General features: G+C 42.5%; 1 protein-coding gene across 1 annotated transcript in view; it reads left to right on the top strand.

Moving 5' to 3' along the window:
- Nucleotides 1–18,064, top strand: part of PHAF1 (phagophore assembly factor 1) — a 59,476-nt gene extending 41,412 nt beyond the window's left edge. Inside the window, exons 7-16 of the mRNA XM_087940488.1 lie at nucleotides 432–529; nucleotides 2,702–2,814; nucleotides 4,237–4,370; nucleotides 5,649–5,732; nucleotides 8,876–8,958; nucleotides 9,491–9,534; nucleotides 11,313–11,356; nucleotides 11,749–11,807; nucleotides 13,617–13,689; nucleotides 15,461–18,064. Coding sequence (XP_087796614.1) covers nucleotides 432–529; nucleotides 2,702–2,814; nucleotides 4,237–4,370; nucleotides 5,649–5,732; nucleotides 8,876–8,958; nucleotides 9,491–9,534; nucleotides 11,313–11,356; nucleotides 11,749–11,807; nucleotides 13,617–13,689; nucleotides 15,461–15,550 — 822 coding nt within the window. The 3' untranslated portion in view covers nucleotides 15,551–18,064. The remainder of the gene's footprint in view (nucleotides 1–431; nucleotides 530–2,701; nucleotides 2,815–4,236; nucleotides 4,371–5,648; nucleotides 5,733–8,875; nucleotides 8,959–9,490; nucleotides 9,535–11,312; nucleotides 11,357–11,748; nucleotides 11,808–13,616; nucleotides 13,690–15,460) is intronic.
- The last annotated feature ends 575 nt before the right edge of the window (nucleotides 18,065–18,639 follow it).

Genomic DNA, 18,639 nt, shown 5'->3' with positions numbered 1-18,639 from the left:
TCAGCTGTTCTGTACTAAAGCTGCTTGGTGCTGTGAAACTAAAACTGAAACTGAAACTCCTCTGCTTGTGTTTTGCATTTGGAACAGATTTCTTTTCAGATGGCGGGTGGAGTAGAACTCCTTAGCATCAGAGCGTGTTAATAACAATAATATAGGAAATGCTGTCATTTGGAAAAATCCTTTCTTAGTGAGCGCCTGGAAGGCAAGAGGAACATATGTGCCAAATGTCAAGTTTGTAGGCTTTACAGTTGTGGAGATTTTGTGATGATGCATAAGTGGTATTTCACTTTTGTGTGTGTGTGTGAGAGAGAGGGGGGGGAGAGGGAGAGAGAGAGAGAGAAATACCACTATATAGAAGATGGAGGTGCTGCTTTGGGGGTGTACCTGCCAGTTACTGTGTTCGCAATAATTTTTCATTTCGATTTCCACAGCCAAACTTTGCCCACGGCTTAGCCTCTCTGCAAATCCCACACGGCGCAACTGTGAAACGCATGTACATCTACAGCGGAAACAGTCTGCAGGATACAAAGTATGTCGTTCTGATGTTGCGGAGTCACAGAGTTGGAAGGGAGCTTAGAGGTCATCTAGTCCAACCCCCCGCTCAAGCAGGAGGCCCCTATACTCAATAATTCATTAATCTTATTGCTAATTGATTAATTAAACAACTAGATTGATAATTTAATAATCTGGGCTTATAAAATGTAAATATTTTATGTCGGCTATCTTGTTGAAAAATAGAAAGAATGTATTCGTTTTTTCTCCCTGTGCCTTTCCTCGATTATACATGGTATGGTTTAGACTACCCAGCAAGAGTGGCTATGTAATACGTTGCTTTTTCATGAATATAATATAATTGTGCAGGTAGTCCTCAATTCATAACTGATTTCTTAATAACCATTTGAGGTTAGGATGGACTCAAAAAAAGTAATTTATGACTTGTCCTCAAATTTACAACTAACACACACGCGCACACACACACACACACCATTCGCATCATCGCATTTTGGGCCTTTAGTAACTGCATTTAATTTAGTTTAGTTTAGCATAGCGTAGAATAGCATAGAATAGTATTAGAATTCTTTATTGGCCAAGTGTGATTGGACACACAAGGAATTTATCTTGGTGCAAATGCTGTCATAAAAGAAATACATAAAAGAAAAAGTTTACTTTATTGTCATTGCACCTCATACAACAAAATCAAATGCCATCTTCAGTGCACATTATAAATATAAAAATAAAACACAAACACACATCCTTTGTATTCTATACATTGAATTGAAAACCCCCGATATTGCATTAATATTGCACTATATACAGTAGAATTCAACAGAGCTACTGTCCTGGGATAGAAGCTGTTTTTCAGCCTAATTTGTCCTTGTTTTTATTATTCTCTACCATCTGCCAGATGATAATAGTTCAAAAAAAAGGGGGTTCCCAGGATGAGATGGATCTTTGAGGATGCTTTGAACTTTCTTAAGGCAACGGGAGCTATAAAGCTCTTCCAAAGAGGGGAGAGGGCAACCCAGGATCCTCTGGGCAATGACGTTCACCCTCTGGAGTGCTGTCCTATCTGCCACTGTGCAGTTGGCAAAACCATACAAAGGTGCAGTAAGATACTCTCTATAGTGCAGCGGTAGAAGGTCACCAGCAGTTTTTCATTCAATTGTTATTTCCTGAGAAGTCTCAGGTAGTATTTGTCATTTATGACAAATGCAGCACCCTCCAATTACATGATTGTCTTTTGGGACATTTTCTTGGCTGTTTTGTGGCAAAAAAACACGTCAGTGAAACAAGGTGGACTCAATTATGGACCAAGTGATTCAGTTAAACAATTGCAGTGATTTTCTTCATGATGGCAGAAAAGGTCATACAGTTGGGCGTAACTCACTTCACCACCATCTTGCTTATTAACATAAATACAGGCCCCAATTGTTGCTCTGAGTCGAGGACTTAACCTGTTCTGAGAGTGAATATTTTGTGTTAGTCTTTCACTGAGACGTATTTCATCTTCTCTTTTGTGCTTAAACTCCTTTTCTCTCTCTCTGTTCAGTTCGGGAAACTCTTTTCAGTTTCCGGGCTGAGAAATTGGGTCTTTCACACATCGTTTCCTTGGCGTGCAAACCATCCCTCAAAATTTCTACGGAAATTCTCCCTCATCCAGGTCACGGTTGTTCCAAAGGTGCTTTTTTTCAGGAGGCAACTGGTCTGTCTGGTTTTTCTTTGAAGATGTTTCGCTTTTCATCCGAGAAGCTTCTTCAGCTCTGACTGGATTACCATTCTTCTGTTCTCCACCATCCAGTCAGAGCTGAAGAAGCTTCTTGGATGGGAAGCGAAACGTCTTCATGGAAAAACCAAAAAGTCCAGTTGCCTCTTGAAAAAAGCATTTGTGGGACATCTCTCAAAATTCTGCCTTTTCCCCCCTCCTTAAACATTAGATGGCCTCTGGAGATACATCTAACTTTTATTGGCTGGCAAGCTTCAAACCATGATTTATCAATCCAGCCCTTCTTCAGCAGAGGCCTCCCTTTTTTCTCTGTTGGACTACAGTTCCCATCATCCTCCAGTCCACTTCAGGAGTTAGACTTGCTCTTCCATTGTGGTGTCTATTTTGAGTTTAGGAAGTTTGGGGAGTGGAACCTTCAAGATTGGTAAAGGAACGCATATCATATTTTAAATGATTTACATTGTTTTATGCTTTTAGGGCACCTATGATGCCACTCAGCTGTTTCCTGGGAAATGTGTACGCAGAATACATTGATGTTCTCCGAGATGGAGCTGGACCCTCAGGTTTACGACTGCGCTTACTCACTGCAGGTATCATAATAGGTCCAGTTCTGGTCACCGAAGTTAGTTGAGACCCTAGAAAGAGTGCAGAGAAGAGCAACGAAGATGATTAGGGGCCTAGAGGCTAAACTGTATGATGAACAATGGAGGGTTCTAGGTATGTCTAAGGAGAAGAACCGTTGGTGACTTGATAGCAGTCTCCAATATCTGAGGGGATGTCATAGAGAAGAGGGGCCCGACTTATTCTCCAAAGCATCGGAAGGCAGGACAGATGGAAGCCTATCAAAGGGAGATCCAACCTAGAACTAAGGAGAAATTTTCTTGACATTGAGGACAGTTAATCAGTGGGATGGCTTGCTTTCAGAAGTAGGGAGTTCTCCATCACTGGAGGTTTTCAAGAAGAGATTGGACAGCTCTTTGTCTGGAACAGGGTCTTCTGCTTGAGCAGGGGGTTGGACTAGAAGACCTCCCAGTTCCCTTCCAACTCCGTTAGTCTAATTCCAGGTGAAAATATCTGTTCTTGACTTTCTCAGTAAAAACAGGAAAGTTAATGCGGGCCAGTTGGTGAGGTTGGTTGGCTTCCAGCTTTTCTAGTCCGCTCACCTGGTCAGAAGTAAACCACCCAATACTAGATCAGACTGCGACAAAAATAACAACAACTCTCTGCCTCTTGTGTCTGTTTGTAACTTTCAGTGGGGTGCATCTTAGGCAGCCATTTTTAAATCAATGTACCATACTGTAAGCCCTGGACTTTTCCCCTTCAACCGAAAAGAATGAGCTTCTGAAAACTAGGTACTTCAAAAGGAATTCTTTATTGAAAGGAAGTGATCCAGGTACTAGTCAAAGCAGAATCTAAGATGCTTCCAGGCATACAGTAATAGATAAAGGGAGCTAGAACCCCTCCCCTTGTCCTGATGTGGATTTAGCCAAACAAAGAACCAACATGTTAATCCCCGCCCCTCTTTTCTGGGAATGGGAACATATCTTAGAAAAGTCTCCCAGGGAATATCTTTCAGAGCTGGAATTTTTATGGTCCTTGCTCCTCTTGCTATCTCTCCAAGAGGTGACAAGTTTCTAGACACCTGGCTCCAATCCTCCAGTTGTATATCATGTGCAATTATACAGATTCAATATAAGATATAAGATATTCAGGTTACATCAAAAAGGATTACTTATACCAACTCCCACTATTCTTCCATTGAAGAATGGCAGATACATGGATCTAACACTTACATCAAATGGGCTAATTTAAAGAACGAGTACTTAAACCGTAGTTTCATTTCTGTCTTTTAGCAAATGGTTTTTACATGAGGGTTCTAGTTTTTCAAAAGAAGATTTTGTTTCTCTGACCACTCAGGTTCACATAATTCTATTTTCCAAGACTGCCAGGATCAATTCAGAATTACTCTGTAGTGCTCATATCTTCCCGTCTCCTTTATTTCTCCTTTCTAGGCTGCAGTCCAGGTGTGTTAGCTGATGCCAAAATACGGGTATCCGAGCGTTGCGTGTATTTCGGTGATTCGTGCCAAGATGTCCTGAGCACTTTGGGCTCCCCTCACAAGGTTTTCTACAAATCTGAAGATAAGGTTAGGCAAAATCCATGCAGATCGTTTTTTTTTAAAAAAATATTTTTATCAAAAACAGAAAGAGCAACATATTCAATATCCGTATAGACCGGGCGTTGTCTGGTTGCAATTCCTTTGAACAATATTCAGCGTCATAATAGTGATGATATTCTTGTTCTGACCTCAGCTTCCCCAAAAAGCACTAAGCAGACTCTTTGTCCTGGCAAAACCCCTTTTATTAAACGAAGGTGAATTTCTTGCATTCACTTTCAGCCAAAGGCCTGGCAAACAGTCTTTCAAGGGTGTAATTAGGAGCACAGACCTTATCTAGCTTGGAGAGCTGCCAAGTAAGTATTTCCAAATGTAGTGCTGACAAGGAAGGACTCGGCACAGAGCCTCTGAGATACACAGACAGATCTTCACACTGCTGCAACGAACGAATTGTTTCCTGCAAAAGCCCCCTCCCCTTTTGCTCCTCTTTTAATCCCTATGGGAGGGGCCATTCAATGTCCTCATGCGCCTTTACTCCCTAGTTGGCCCTTGTTCTTTAACTGGTCCCTTCTCCTGGCAGCTCTGTGCATGTGCACATCGGGAACAGGCTCCAGCTGTTCTTCTGCCCCACTGATCTCTGACTCCGAAGGCAGCTGATAACTGCCGGATAGCCCTGGCCTTATCTCTGCCTCTGACACAGAGCCCTCATCCGAGCCTTCCCCAGACTCCAGGACTGGCCCATGTTCCAACCTCCTCACTGTCCGACTCTGCTGCCAGCTCTGTTAGCTACCGGCGGGTCACAACAATTCTCTAGCAATAATCCTATAGTACCAGTGCTTTTCCTTCATAATATTAATACATATTAATTATTAATACTAATTAGAATTAATGATAGCTTACAGTAATCAACCATCATGACAAAATTAATCTTTCTCTTATAATTTTAAAAGTTCTAACTTCTGGTTCCCTTTGGGGTCCCCGGACAAGGTTTTCTGCAAATCTTAATTCCACCCTCCTTAATTTTTCTGGGAACATAGTTGAAAAGATCTTCCCAGGAAGGTTCTTTCAGAGCTGGAGTCTTTATGGCCTCTTCTCCTCTTGCCGTCTCTCCCAAGAGGTGACAAAAGTTTCCAGGCACCTGGGCTCCAGTTGTATATCATGTGCAAGTTATACGGATTCAATACAAGAATTAAGATATTCAGGTTACATTAAAAAAGGATTACTTGTATCAAGCCCTCTCCTCCTCCTTCTTCCATTGAAGAATGGCAGATACACGGATCTGACGGGTATTTTATTTTTTGCAAACAGATGAAAATCCACTCACCTTCCCCTCACAAGCAAGTCCCTTCGAAGTGCAACGACTTCTTCTTCAACTACTTCACGCTTGGAGTGGTGAGTTAAAGATGGGGTTAGTACGCACCATTAAACCCTGTTTGTATAACCATAAACACAAGTGGCCGGGGTCACCCCAATAGGCCGAGCCACGTCACCTGAGTTCTAGCATTACCTTAGCTGGTCTGGTCAAAGTCCCAGGGCCAAAAAAGCAGCTCCTGGATTCTGCAAAGCCACTAGATGGCACTTGAGGGCCTCCATAAACTCCATAAAGTCAGATTTTCCATCAGGGAGTAAAACCTCTTAAGAACTTAGTTTTTGCTTAAGAAGAATGGTATTGTGATGACCCAAAGGGGCCTGGCACAAAAGCAACAAAGTCACAAAAGTAGGTAAAGTCCCTTTAATACCACCAACTTGGGCGCCAATGTCTAGTTTTCATTGGCTGGAGAAAAAACTCCCAAGAACAGTTTTTAAAAGGAAGAAATTCCATCCGAACTCGAAGTATATATAAATTATAAATAAAAACCAACACAAACCATGCTGCAACAATTAACGAGGCAGGGTAGAATAAGGAATTGCAGACTTCAAAAGATAACAAAACACACACAGTTGGGAGGACGCCAGAACTCAGATAATACAAACCAAAATAATTCATGCTTTGCTTCCAGCAAGGAGCTATGCGCAAACACCCTCTTTATCCTGTTTTCCAAGCTGCAGCTAATGAAGGGAATCAGGGCCCTTTCCTCCCCCGTAACCCACATTGCTCCCTTCTCTGTTCCTCCCTGCGTGCCCTAGGATGAAGAGGGGGTGGGCCTGGGTCTTCCTCTGAATGCCCAGTTGGACTATGCCCTTCCCCAGTTTCCTCCACAGCCACCAGAGCCACGCTCCCACTTCCTGTCAGCTGTTCCACCTCTTCCTCTGGAATCAGATTCCAACAGAGGCATGACAGGTATGGAGGTGCCACACATGATATGATGTCAAATTGCAGGCCAGCTGTTGAACAAAGTAGCAGACGGTTTGGCTGCTCATTTTTGAATTAATTAATTTTTTCAAGTTGCTCACACATAGAATGTCTACGCAGATTCTCAGTCATGGTTATCCCAAAGGTACTATTTTTTATTTTTTTTCAAGAGGCAACTGGACTTTCTGGTGTTGTTTTTTTTTTCTTTGAAGACATTTCGCTTCTCATCCAAGAAGCTTCTTCAGCTCTGACTGGATGGAGATGGGGGGGAAAAGCACCTTTGAGTCATGCATAGGATATCGTAGAATAAACAGTCCCAAAGGTGCTTGTTTTTCCTTGAAGACGTTTTGCTTTGTCATCCAAGAAGTTTTTCAGCTCTGTCCTTCTTGGATGACAGCCATGACCCGGAGGGCTGAGAATCTCTACAGACTCTTAGCTATACAATTTGGGATGGACACCCTTGGAATGGCGTGGGAGGAGGAGTGGATTTCCAAAGGAAAAAAATTGCAGACTACAGGAACCATTAGCACTCCTCAGATGACCCTGAGGACACAGATAAAACCTCCAAGTGGTCTCAACGACCCTCCAAAAGGATGCAAGTGACCAGCTGTCTGCAAGGAATACCGATCCTCCCATTGCCCATCAATCCAGTCAGAGCTGAAGAAGCTTCTTGGATGAGAAGCGAAACGTCTTCAAGGAAAAAACAAGCAAGTCCAGTTGCGTCTTGAAAAAAAAAAGCACCTTTGGGACAACCAGGACCTGGAGGACCGAGAATCTCCATAGAATAAACAGGGTTGGAAGGGACCTTTGGAGGTCATCTAGTCCAGGGCTTACCGACCTTTTGGACCTCAGGGACCACCAAACTCATCATTTTAAATCCCGCGGACCACTAATATGGATTTTGACGGACGGTGGCTTGCTGACGTTGGTGGGAAAGTCGGTCCCGTATTCCAGAGCTGCAGGAGTCACAGGACTGGCCCTTTGGTCATCTCAGAGCAGTTGCTTCTCCACCCAGGTGCACCAACCTGCCATGGACTGGAGGAGCTGCTCCGGGATGACCAAAGGGCCAGTCCTGTGACTCCTGCAGCTCTGGAATACGGGACCGACTTTCCCACCAACGTCAGCAAGCCACCCCGGGGCGGATTTCCCTTCCCTGCCCTTGGTCTTCCACTTCCAGCTCACGTGGCTCTACTCGAGGTAAGGTTTGCGCTTGGCCGAAGGGTGGGGGCCAGCGGGTGGGCGGGCCATGTAGACGGCACAGCCTTGTGTTCCCGCAAAGCCTGGATGAATCGCTTTGGGGACGACATTTCTCAACCACCAACGTTTTCCCACCGTTCTAGTCCAACCCTACTCAAAGCATGAAACCTTGCGCCCTCCTGCACAAATGGCTGACCGTTCTCCACTTAAAAACCTCCAGCAATGGAGCAGCCACAACTTCTTCAGGAAAGCCATTATATACCCTAGTTTATTGTTCTGACCGTCAAGAAATTTTCCCTCCGTTCCAGTTTAAAGTAGACGTGCCTAGTTCCTTTAGCCATTCACCGTATGCTTTAGCCTCCAGTCCCCTAATCACCTTTGTTGCTCCTCTCCTCACTCTTTCGAGAGTCTCAACATAATTTTTTGTATCGTGGTGACCAGAACGGGATGCAGGATTCCAAGTGTGGCCTCATTAAATGCAACATAAAGCAGTATTATCACTTTACGTCATCTTGAAACTAACCCTCTGTTGATGTAACCTAGGACTGCTTTGGCTTTTTTGGCAGTGCAGTACAGCTCATACTTAAGTGGTTGTCTGCTAGGGCAGCTAGATTCCTCCTACGGTTAATACTGTTGCGCCAGGTCCTTGTTGAATGACATGTAGAGCGTTACAATAATTTAAATAGATCAATTGATTGATTAGGATGACTGGTGCGGCGGCCTAGAAGTGAAGCTCTCGCCTCACAGTCAGGAGGCTGTGAGTTCAATCCTAGGTAGAGGCAGATATTTCTCTCTTTGGGCACGATGAGAATATATTTGCTGAATATAACTCCGCCCTGGCAACAGGAAGGGCATCCGGCCAGTAATACTCAGCTCCATTCAGTTGCCCAGATGCATGGGATTATGGGGTCATTAAAAGCGGATGATGAATTATGATGATTGAATTATGGATTATGAATTATGATGATGATGATGATGGCTTGTTTCATCACTTAAGTGTAGTTACCATATGTGTTTTCCCTTGTTGTCCTTTTTCCCCCCACAGGACATCCTTTTTGATGCAAATACTCATAGAGTAAAGAAATTTGTTTTGCATACCAATTATCCTGGTCATTATAACTTCAACATGTGAGTCAAAAATTTTCTTATTTTCTATTTCAGTTTGAAAAGTCACGGGGTAGAGCAGCGGCCCAACAACCTTCGCAGCTTGGCGGCCAGGCTGGGTGGGGGAGAGAGGACAACTGGCCTTCCACTTCAGTGCTGAAATGGGCTGTTTTGATCATTTTGGAAGGAGCTTAGAAACCACGTTTTGAATTCAAAACAAGGTGCTATGAATTCAGAACAGTTCGACTTAAACATGATTCATTTAGAGCAGCCTCGGCAACTTTTAAGACCTACGGGCTTCAACTCCCAGAATTCCCTCGCCAGCCCATGCCGGCTGGGGAATTTTGGGAGTTGGTCCATAGGTCTTAAAGTTGCCAGGGTTGGACACCCAGGTGTAGCCCGATAGCTGTCCGGGGGATTCTGGGATTTGTAGGCCAACAAGCTTTTAAAGTTGCCACGGTCGGACACCCCTGATTTAGAGTCAAGTATTATTATTTTTAATTAAATTCTTGTTTATGATTGTACTTTCTCCTAACTGCTGATTCCACTCTTGCAGTTATCACCGTTGTGAATTCAAGATCCCACTCGTTATTAAACGAGGTAAGAAAGAAAGAATATTTGGCAAAAGATACACGTGAATGGAAACATCTACCATGAATGAATTATGGGTGCCTATGATTCAAGGATCTTTTTTTGATGTGTTTGAAAAAAGGTTTTAATCAAAGTTGAGGGTAAGCCCAAAGTTACGGCATGTGAAGCAGAGACTTTTAGGCTCAATATGGCTGACAACATGGGTGAATTTAGAAAAGATTAAGGAAACAACAGAAATATTAGAAAACTAGTGCTGACACCCTAATATATACCCTTGGTGTATGAGAATTCTTTTTTTTTTTTGAAAATTTTATTTGGGTTTTCACAAAAGAATACAAATAAAAACATCTTTTTTAAAAAATAGCATGATCCCGGGTTACACTTCTTCATACAGACACAAACTCAATTTCATGCTCACTTTTATGTTCTATTCCATATCTTATTGCTGTTTTATATTTTCTACATAGTTTTTCTTCTCTCTTAATTTTCTCAATTTTATTTTAATTATCTCAATTCAAATCATTATATTTATACTTTTGTCTGTCCTGTTTCAATTTCATATTTTCTTTTCTCATTAAACAAATTTTTTCCAGTAGTTACTAATTGGAGTATGACACCTTTATATCTTAATTTCATCCATTCAACTCTTATTTAAGCTTCAGTATATACCTTGAGGTTATAACATTCAATATAATACATAACTTCCAATCGAATTCTGCTTGGTACATTCTTAAAATGCACGCTATATTCTTAAAAAGTGATTATAAATATATGTAATTAAAGCACTCATTCCATTCCAATTCAGTTCTATCATTAATATTAATTATAGTCTTAACATCTTTAACATTTCTTTTCAATTAAATATCATACTTCCTTGGGAACACTTATAAGTTTTCCGTAATTAATTCCCCCCCCCCATTTCTCTTCCCTTATATTTTATAAAGCATTAAATAATTACAATGTTCCCATCCTTTCCTAATTCAATTCTCTCAATCATTTTATTTCATTTATTTATTAACAAACATTTCACTAGATTACAATAACTATTTTATCCATCATTTTAATCATACATTGTTTCATATTTTCTAAAATTATTTCTATTTCTAATATAACAATACTATGTACCTTTGCAGAATCCCTTTTTCAATTAAATTTTCACCCATTATCTCTAAATAGGCCCTGTTTCTCCATATCTTGTTTCTTTCCTTTATAACTTCTTTTCCTTTCTTTCTTCCCTCTCTTCTTCTCCCTCTCCTTTTTACCTCCTTGTCTCTCTAATTCTAATTCTCTCTTCTGTATTCCCCTCTTCTGTTGCTTTCTAATATTATACTTATTTTTCTAGTTGTTATTCCTTTTCTTGGTTGTTTTTTCAAATCTTAAACTTTTCATTCTCTTTCCCCCCTTTCCTTTTCTTTCCCCACATAAAATTACTTGCTCATTAAAGATGGCTTCTTCTTTGTCCCAATCTTCTTGTTCTGCAAGCATTTCTTGTTGTTTCTCATAGTTCCAGATCTCCATTTCTAAGAATTGAAATACGAAACCAAAAGAATCTCTCCCTTCTCGTGCATCTTTTTTGTACTTTTAAGTTCCATTTTCAGTATAGGGAAAGGGAGAGAAGAAACACTTTTGGGACAACCATGACCTGAATGACTGAAAATCTTCTTAGACTTTCCTTTTCTGCTCTAGGCCAAACCTACCTTATTGATGTTTTAATTAAGCATTTGATAGGAGGAATGTGCCATTGACATGTAAACTTATATTTTTAAATGTTTTCTCCCCCAAACTAGAAAGTACTGAGTCACAGACGGAAACCTGCACGACGTACAGCAAGGTAAATCACAAAAGAGGAGATTCTTAGAACAGCCCTGACCTTACAGGTGTTTTACCTGGTTTTTTGTTTTTTTGTCCAGGTTACTGGTGCAAAAAACCCGTTTTCCATGGGGTCTCAGTAGAATCTGGGGTGGATGGATTCATACCAGAATACAGATTACTTTGCGATATTTGCAGTTTTAAGTTTCCAGGAAGGTCCAAGAAAAAAGAGCAGGCTTAGCCAGGAACGAGGCCCCTGCGAGGGAGGCAGCTGTGGGGTCACCACCGAGAGATGTTTGCAGTTTTTCCAAAATGGCACCTGAATTCTGGACACGAGATGCATGCAGAGCCTTTTTCTGTTTGTTTTTATTCACAGCAGGCTTCATATTCTTACACATTTCCTTTTTCTTGTAGTGGGATAATATTCAAGAGCTTCTTGGACATCCTGTGGAAAAACCCGTAGTTCTTCACAGGTAAAAAGAAAGAAAGAAAGAAATGCTTTCCTTTAGGAAGAAATAGCACACTTTGCTACCAAGATATGAAAAAAACAACAACAACCATGGATCCAATAATGATATTGAGGAGCTGAAAGGGGATAGGTCTTAGATTATTTAGTACTGCTGTAGGATTCTGCTCAGTATTCATTTGGGCCATGCAAAACTCACAGTCAGAATAGAACACGGACTAGAACTGGAAGGGAACTTGAGGTCTTCTAGTCCAACCCCCTTCTCAAGCAGGAGACCCTATACTAGTCCAGACAAATGGATGTCCAGTCTCTTCTTAAAATCTTCCACTGATGGGACACCCACAACTTCTGGAGGCAAGCTGTTCCATTGGTTGATTGCTTTCACCATTGGGAAATTTCTCCTCCATTTTTAGGTTGCTTCTCTCCTTGATTAGTTACCATCCATTTCTTCTTGTCCTGCCTTCGGGTGCTTTGGAGAATAGCTTGACCCCCTCTTTTTTGTGGCAGCCCCTCAAATATTGGAAGACTGCTGTGATGTTGCCCCTGGTCCTTCTTTTCTCTAGAGTCTAGAGTAGACGATCTGTCATGCCCCTGATGGAGACTGACTCTGAGGGAGAGAAGGAACAGCCCGCAGGGAGTGGAGGTGTGGCTCCGGAGGTTGGGGAAGGGCAGAGGCCACCTGGGCAGTCCGAGGAGGACCCAGGCCCTCCCCTATCCATCCTAGGGCACGCAGGGAAAAGAGGATAAGGGAGAGACGTGGTCTCCTCGGGAGGAGAGGGCCTGATCCTCTTCATGGGATGCAGGTGTGACAACTGGATGAGAGGATGGACATGCGGATGGGCCAGTGCTGGAAAGAAAGCGTGGAAATGTCTCTAGTTTATGGTTCCTCTCTTGAGTTTGATGCCCTTCCCAGTGTGTGTTTCCTGTGGACGTCCTGCAGCCCTTCTCTTGCCTGGTTTGTGTTGTTTTTTTACTCTATAGGCATTTTTAGTTTAAATGGCATTTCCTCCTTCTTGTAACTGCTCGTGTGGGAGTTTTTTGTCTCCAGTCGAGGATATTTGGAGCTTGGAAGCAACGTGAAGGAATAAAAGGGGCTTCACCTCTTTTTTTGTGACTGTGTTTATTTTGTATCCCACCCTGGGTCATCACACTATCCATATCTAATTCCTGCAACTGTTCTTCAACCTTCTGCAACCATTGTTGGTTGGCAGGTGTTACGGAGAAAACCCTCAAGTACAGGTGGTCCTTGAATTCCTATTGTAATGGAACCTGCCCTCCACAATCATAACTAGCAAAAGTAATAGCACTTAGTCTTATATACCGCTTCACAGTGCTTTCCAGCCCTCTCTAAGCGGTTTACAGAGTCAGCCTCTTGCCCCCAACAATCTGGGTCCTCATTTTACCCACCTCGGAAGGATGGAAGGCTGAGTCAACCTGGAGCCAGTCAGGATTGAACTGTTGGCAATGGGCAGAATTAGTCTGCAATACTGCATTCTAACCAGGGTAATTTCGAATGATCACTAAATGAATATGTCGAGGACTTACCTGTACTTTTGGCAACCCATCTTCACCAATATTTTGCTTGTTGAGTAATGTGCCTCACGACAGAATTTATAACTTCCTGAATAACGCGTAGCATAGCAAAGAATGTGAAGCGTTGGGGAAGTTCATAACATCACTTCGAGGCCAGCAAAATATACACTGCGAAATAGCACCGCATGTTGGAAAAATTAACATTCCTACGAGGGCAATTTTTAATTTGAACTGAAGTTTGCTTTCATGCAACCGACAAACAGATCTTCTTTCATTTCTACAGGTCGTCCTCTCCGAACAACACAAATCCATTTGGGTCAACTTTTTGTTTCGGGTTACAACGGATGATCTTTGAGGTGAGGAGAGCAACAGTCAGTTGGAGTTGGGTTGGGCTGAACTATTGCTATACCTTCTTTAAAAATGGATATTATTATTATTTTTTTGAGATAAGAAGGACCACGATGCATATTGGATATATTTCCAAGTATGTTGTTTTGTCTTGCTTGCTTATTCCATGGAGAGAGTTCCCAATTCCACAACCATTACAAGCATTTAATATGCTGTTATTGTGTAGAAATATTTTGCTTTCTTATCCCACCGCCCAGGGATAAAGTTGTTCTATGACGACTTGTTCTGTGGTGGTATGTGTGAATGGCCTTGGGAGGCAGGGAAGAGCCACAGCCAGGGGAATGGTCAGATAAGAGGCAGCTGAACCCTCAGAAGTCATGTGGATGAATGGGGGCGGGGGGGTAAATATCTGGGGAAAGACCCTCCGTAGTTTCCAGGTCTGTAAAGGCAACAGGGGAGAAACTTATTGTCAGACTTGCAAGAGTTTATTAATGTAATGTTACAATAAAGTAGAATTACAGGTGGTCTTTGGTTAACAAGGTTAATTGATAATTCCCATTGTTAAGTGATGGCATTCGCTAAACAAGGATGATGGGCCGTTGAGAAAGTCGCAGGTCATATGAACGTTCATTTGCAGCCATGCCTGCCATCTTCTCACAAGCTTAGAAGCAGCCCAGCAGGCAGGGGAGTGGCTGCTATTGGGTTGGAGAGGGCATGCTGATGGTAGATGAAGATCTGGAGCAATTTAGCGGATCAATTTGCAACCTTCCTTGCTGTCTTTCCTGTTGAGTTGCTTGTGAGAAGACAGCATGGAAGGCTGCAAACAACATACACAAGAAAGCAACCCCGAACCACAAATATTCTTCTTTACTGGAACATCCACATGACCATAGGACCATTATGAGCTGGTTGTCAAGCACCCAGATTGCGATCATGTGGTCTCGGGGATGCTGGCGCAGCCAGAACTTCAAGGATCTGATATAAGTGCCACTTTGTCATGTCTGGTCAGCTGCCAGCCCCTCTTGCAGCCAAATCAGAGGAGGATGAGGAGGAGGCGTGGGAGTCAGGGTCAGCATTAGGGAAACCTAAGAGCTCTGAGAGGGAAGAGGGAATGGAGCTGAGAGAGAGAGAGAGAGAGAGAGAGCCTGGGCCATCCGTCAGCCCTCAGATGGAGAGTTAACAGCCCCCAGGTCTGGAGGTGGCCGATGAAGAGGAGGAACAGCTGGGTTCAGTGCCTGACGTGCGGATGCACAGAAGGCAGAGGAGAGGAGAGCAGTGGAAATCTGTGGGCCGGTCCCTGGGACGGAAGAGCCTCTGCTGCTAGTGACGCCCCACTCTAGCTCTGGGGATAAAAGGCAGGGGGCGGAGATGAATCGATGTGGCAGACAGCTATTCATCGCCCTGTCGGACGAACTAGTTAGCCTGCGGCGAGAGAGAAACTTTTGCTGGGCCTGCTGGGGCTCCTAATTCAAGGAATCAATTATTGGACTTCAGAGGGGTTGTCGTGTTTGGGGAACTGGGTCAGACACACTTGTGCATCCCCATGGAAACTTCAATCTGTCCCTGAGCGAATGAACGTTAAATGAGGCCTGCCTGCAGTTCATTCGGGTACGCTTCCTGTCTGGATGACCTCACAGGACTGATGCCCCGCTTTCCGCGGGATGGGCTGAGCCAGCCCTTCCCTGGGGCCTTCTGGCCTGACCTCCAGGTGGTGCCTTCTCTTGCTCCCGATCGCCTTTGGCTGCCATTTTGAATCTGTCGGCTGTCTCTCCTCCGCAGGTGATGCAGAATAACCACATCGCATCCGTCACGCTCTACGGCCCGGCCCGGCCCGCCCTTCAGACCAAGACCTTCGACCTCCCCCAGTGAGCAATACCCACTGAACATAAGGCTACACAATTCGCTCAGCGTGCCTTGAGTTGCTGCCGCTTATCATGACGGAAAAGCACGAAACGGTGGAGAGTGTGAGTGTGCGTGTATATGGTTGTGTGTGTGTGTGAGAGAGAGAGAGAGAGAGAGAGAGAAAGGGGGGGAAGGAGGGAGAGAGAGGGGGTACAAGAAAATTTGGCCCTCGCCATCTGTGGATGGTACCGGCTGGAAATCCTCTGGAGCTGAACCTTGCAGGACTTGGAGCCAGTGGCAGAGGCACAAACACAACTACACACACACACACACACACACACACACACACACACACACACCTAGGCGGCACTAGCATTAGTCCTCTTGCTTGGCCTTGGAAGTTACGGTATGAATGCAAACAGTTTGGCTTTGCAGAGCTGGACAGAGAAAGAGCTTTTGAAAAGAGCTCTGCACATCCTTAGAAGCACAAGTTCCTCATCTTTGGGCATCTGAAAGCAGGGCTCTCTTTCTCTCTCTATATATACATGCCTATATATATATACATACCTATATATATGTGTGTGTATATACGTATTATTTTTCCCTTTTCTTTCCCATCTGTCTCTGCGTGCCACGTATTCAGAGTCGCGTTCCTGTGTTTTATTTTGCTTCTGGGGGACAAAAAAAAAGGAAAAAGGAGAAAGGCAAGGATATGGGTGGACACAGACTCACACAGAGCTCATGTATAGGTGTATATATAAAATAAAATACATGGATTTTTAGTTAGCTTGGGATAGCCCACCATGCTCAATATGTCCATAATTTCAGGCGTCCGATGTTAGAAACGAGGCACAAGGCAACCTAAAGACTTGGTGATCGATCATATATATGTGTATATGTATATATATATATATTTGCACTACATACACTTTAATTACTTGATAAGACCTTTTGAATTTTACTGAGTGCTGGGCGTGAGTGGAGGCTGGGTTTAAGTGTTGTTGTTTTTGCCACACCTAAAATATTTGGGGTGGGTGGGGAAATAATCTGATGCAATTTTTCTGCACTAAATGTTTACTTGATGCAATGAAACAAAATTTTGTCTCCTGCCACGTTTGGTGAACTAAACCCCAGTTTTCTTCTGGGGTTAGAGTGAAAGAACAAAAAAAAAAAACTCGAATTAGATGACTCCTACAAATTACGATGCTTTTAAGGAAGAGTTCGGATATATCAGGTTTTTTTTTTCTTTGCGTGCAAAACAGATAACTGATATGCATTCTTGGAAGAGTTTAGCTGCAGCTTAAGATGTGACATGAGATCCGATTTACAACGTCCTTGAGTTCCTTGTCCGGTCAACGAGGTTGGGGGTTGGGGGGGCAGAATTGGGATTGTTCTGTACCAGGTTCCTCTTTTTTCCTCACCTATATCCTGCTGAGATGAAATAAAAAACATGTCGCCTTAAGGAATTTTCCCAAGGACTTTTGACCCTGGAGGTGAAATTTCTGGGTTGTCTTATTGTGCAGCCCAGCAGAAATGAGGACTGTGCCTCTCTCTCTCTCTCTCTCTTTTTTTTTTAATTTAATGCCAAAATTTTAGCCAAAGAGATCCTTAATCTTAAGTTTTCAACATTTCTACGTGTATAGATAGGAATAGGTAGAAATAGAGATAAGGGTTGGGCAGTTCCTCCACCTCCATCCGTCGCAGGGGAAAAAATATAATAATAATTCAGTGACTTCTAGTTAAGGAAAAGTTATTTAAAAGCCTGTTATTTCAAGGAGATTTTAAGGGATGCATGTGATTCTTTGGCTGCTTTTTATCTTTAAAAAAAAGTAAATAATAAATGGTCTCGCTTTTTTTTCGATCGTAACCCTTTTTACAGCGGTGGAGAGGATATATATATATATATATATATATAAAAAAGACTGCATAGAGAGAGAGTTTATAATTTTATCCCATTTTTTAATATTTTGGTGTAGCAAGTTGTGATATAAATTATAGATGATTTTTGTGAGTTTTAAAACTGTGTGTAAATACAGAATTTTTGTAAATACAAAAAAAAAGAAAAACCATTTTGTAATTTTAATTCTGTGTACAGCTAAAGCGTGTATAAATTTATCCACAAATGAGGAATAGGGATTTTCAGAGTGTTAAAAAGTTATGAATCCTGGACCGGTAGCAGGATAAATGTTGTGTGAGTTTGCTGTAAATTTGTGTGTGTGTGTGCGTGCGTTTGTGTCCCTCCTTTTTGTCATTGAGTCCTCTATACACTGTTGGACTAATAAATAAATAAATCAAGGAAGCCCCATTGGGCCAACGGGAAGAAATGGTTTAAGACTGACCTTTATTCTTAAATGTTTCTCCAAATCCTCTTTTTCCTTGGACAGTTGCTTGCTGAGAATTTTTTTTTCCTTTCCTTTTCTTTTCTTATCCCACGAATTTGTGTTTTCATAATTCTCCTGTAAATTCTCTGAAATGCGTTAACATCTAGCATGTACCTTAAAAGGACAAATAAACAAGACTTGGTTGCTGGGTTTAACTACAGTGGCTGAGTATATATGTACTTTGCAACAAATGAGTCCTCGGTCTTGGATTTATCTTCCCGTCTAGATCTTGCAGAAGGTGGTGGTGAATCCTTTCAGAGATACTTTGTAAAGTAGATTAGGTTGTAGGAGATTTTGGGTGAGTAATCTTTGTGCAGTGCTTAAAGGTAAGTTTCTTTAAAGCCAGGGATTACTTTAACACATTCTGTGAGCTCGTGCGTGCGCTCTACAAGTAGTCCTTGATTCATAACCTTTCATTTAGCCTACCAAGTAAATCACAATTCCAATATTCCAGACTTTCTCAGTCTGTCTGTCTCTCTGTCTGTCTGTCTGTCTTTCTCTTTCTCTCTTCTCTCTCTGTTTCTCTGTGTGTGTCTCTGTCTTCCTCTCTCTCAATCACACACACACACACGCACACACGGTGACCTCCAAAGTCCCTTCCATCCCTATGACTATATTCACACCATAGCTTCCTAAGTTATCGCCATGCACCAAATCCATTTATGGCTTATTTGTTTTGGTGCATAGATTCATAACAATCAGGTTGTGTGAACTGGATATAAGTATTTCGAGTCG

This window comes from Pseudonaja textilis, chromosome 11, assembly GCF_049901715.1.
Source record: "Pseudonaja textilis isolate UNSWEBS1 chromosome 11, rPseTex1.2, whole genome shotgun sequence".
NCBI classification, from domain to species: domain Eukaryota; kingdom Metazoa; phylum Chordata; class Lepidosauria; order Squamata; family Elapidae; genus Pseudonaja; species Pseudonaja textilis.
Note: the sequence above shows the minus strand (reverse complement) of the source record. Positions and strands in the feature narration are given on the sequence as shown.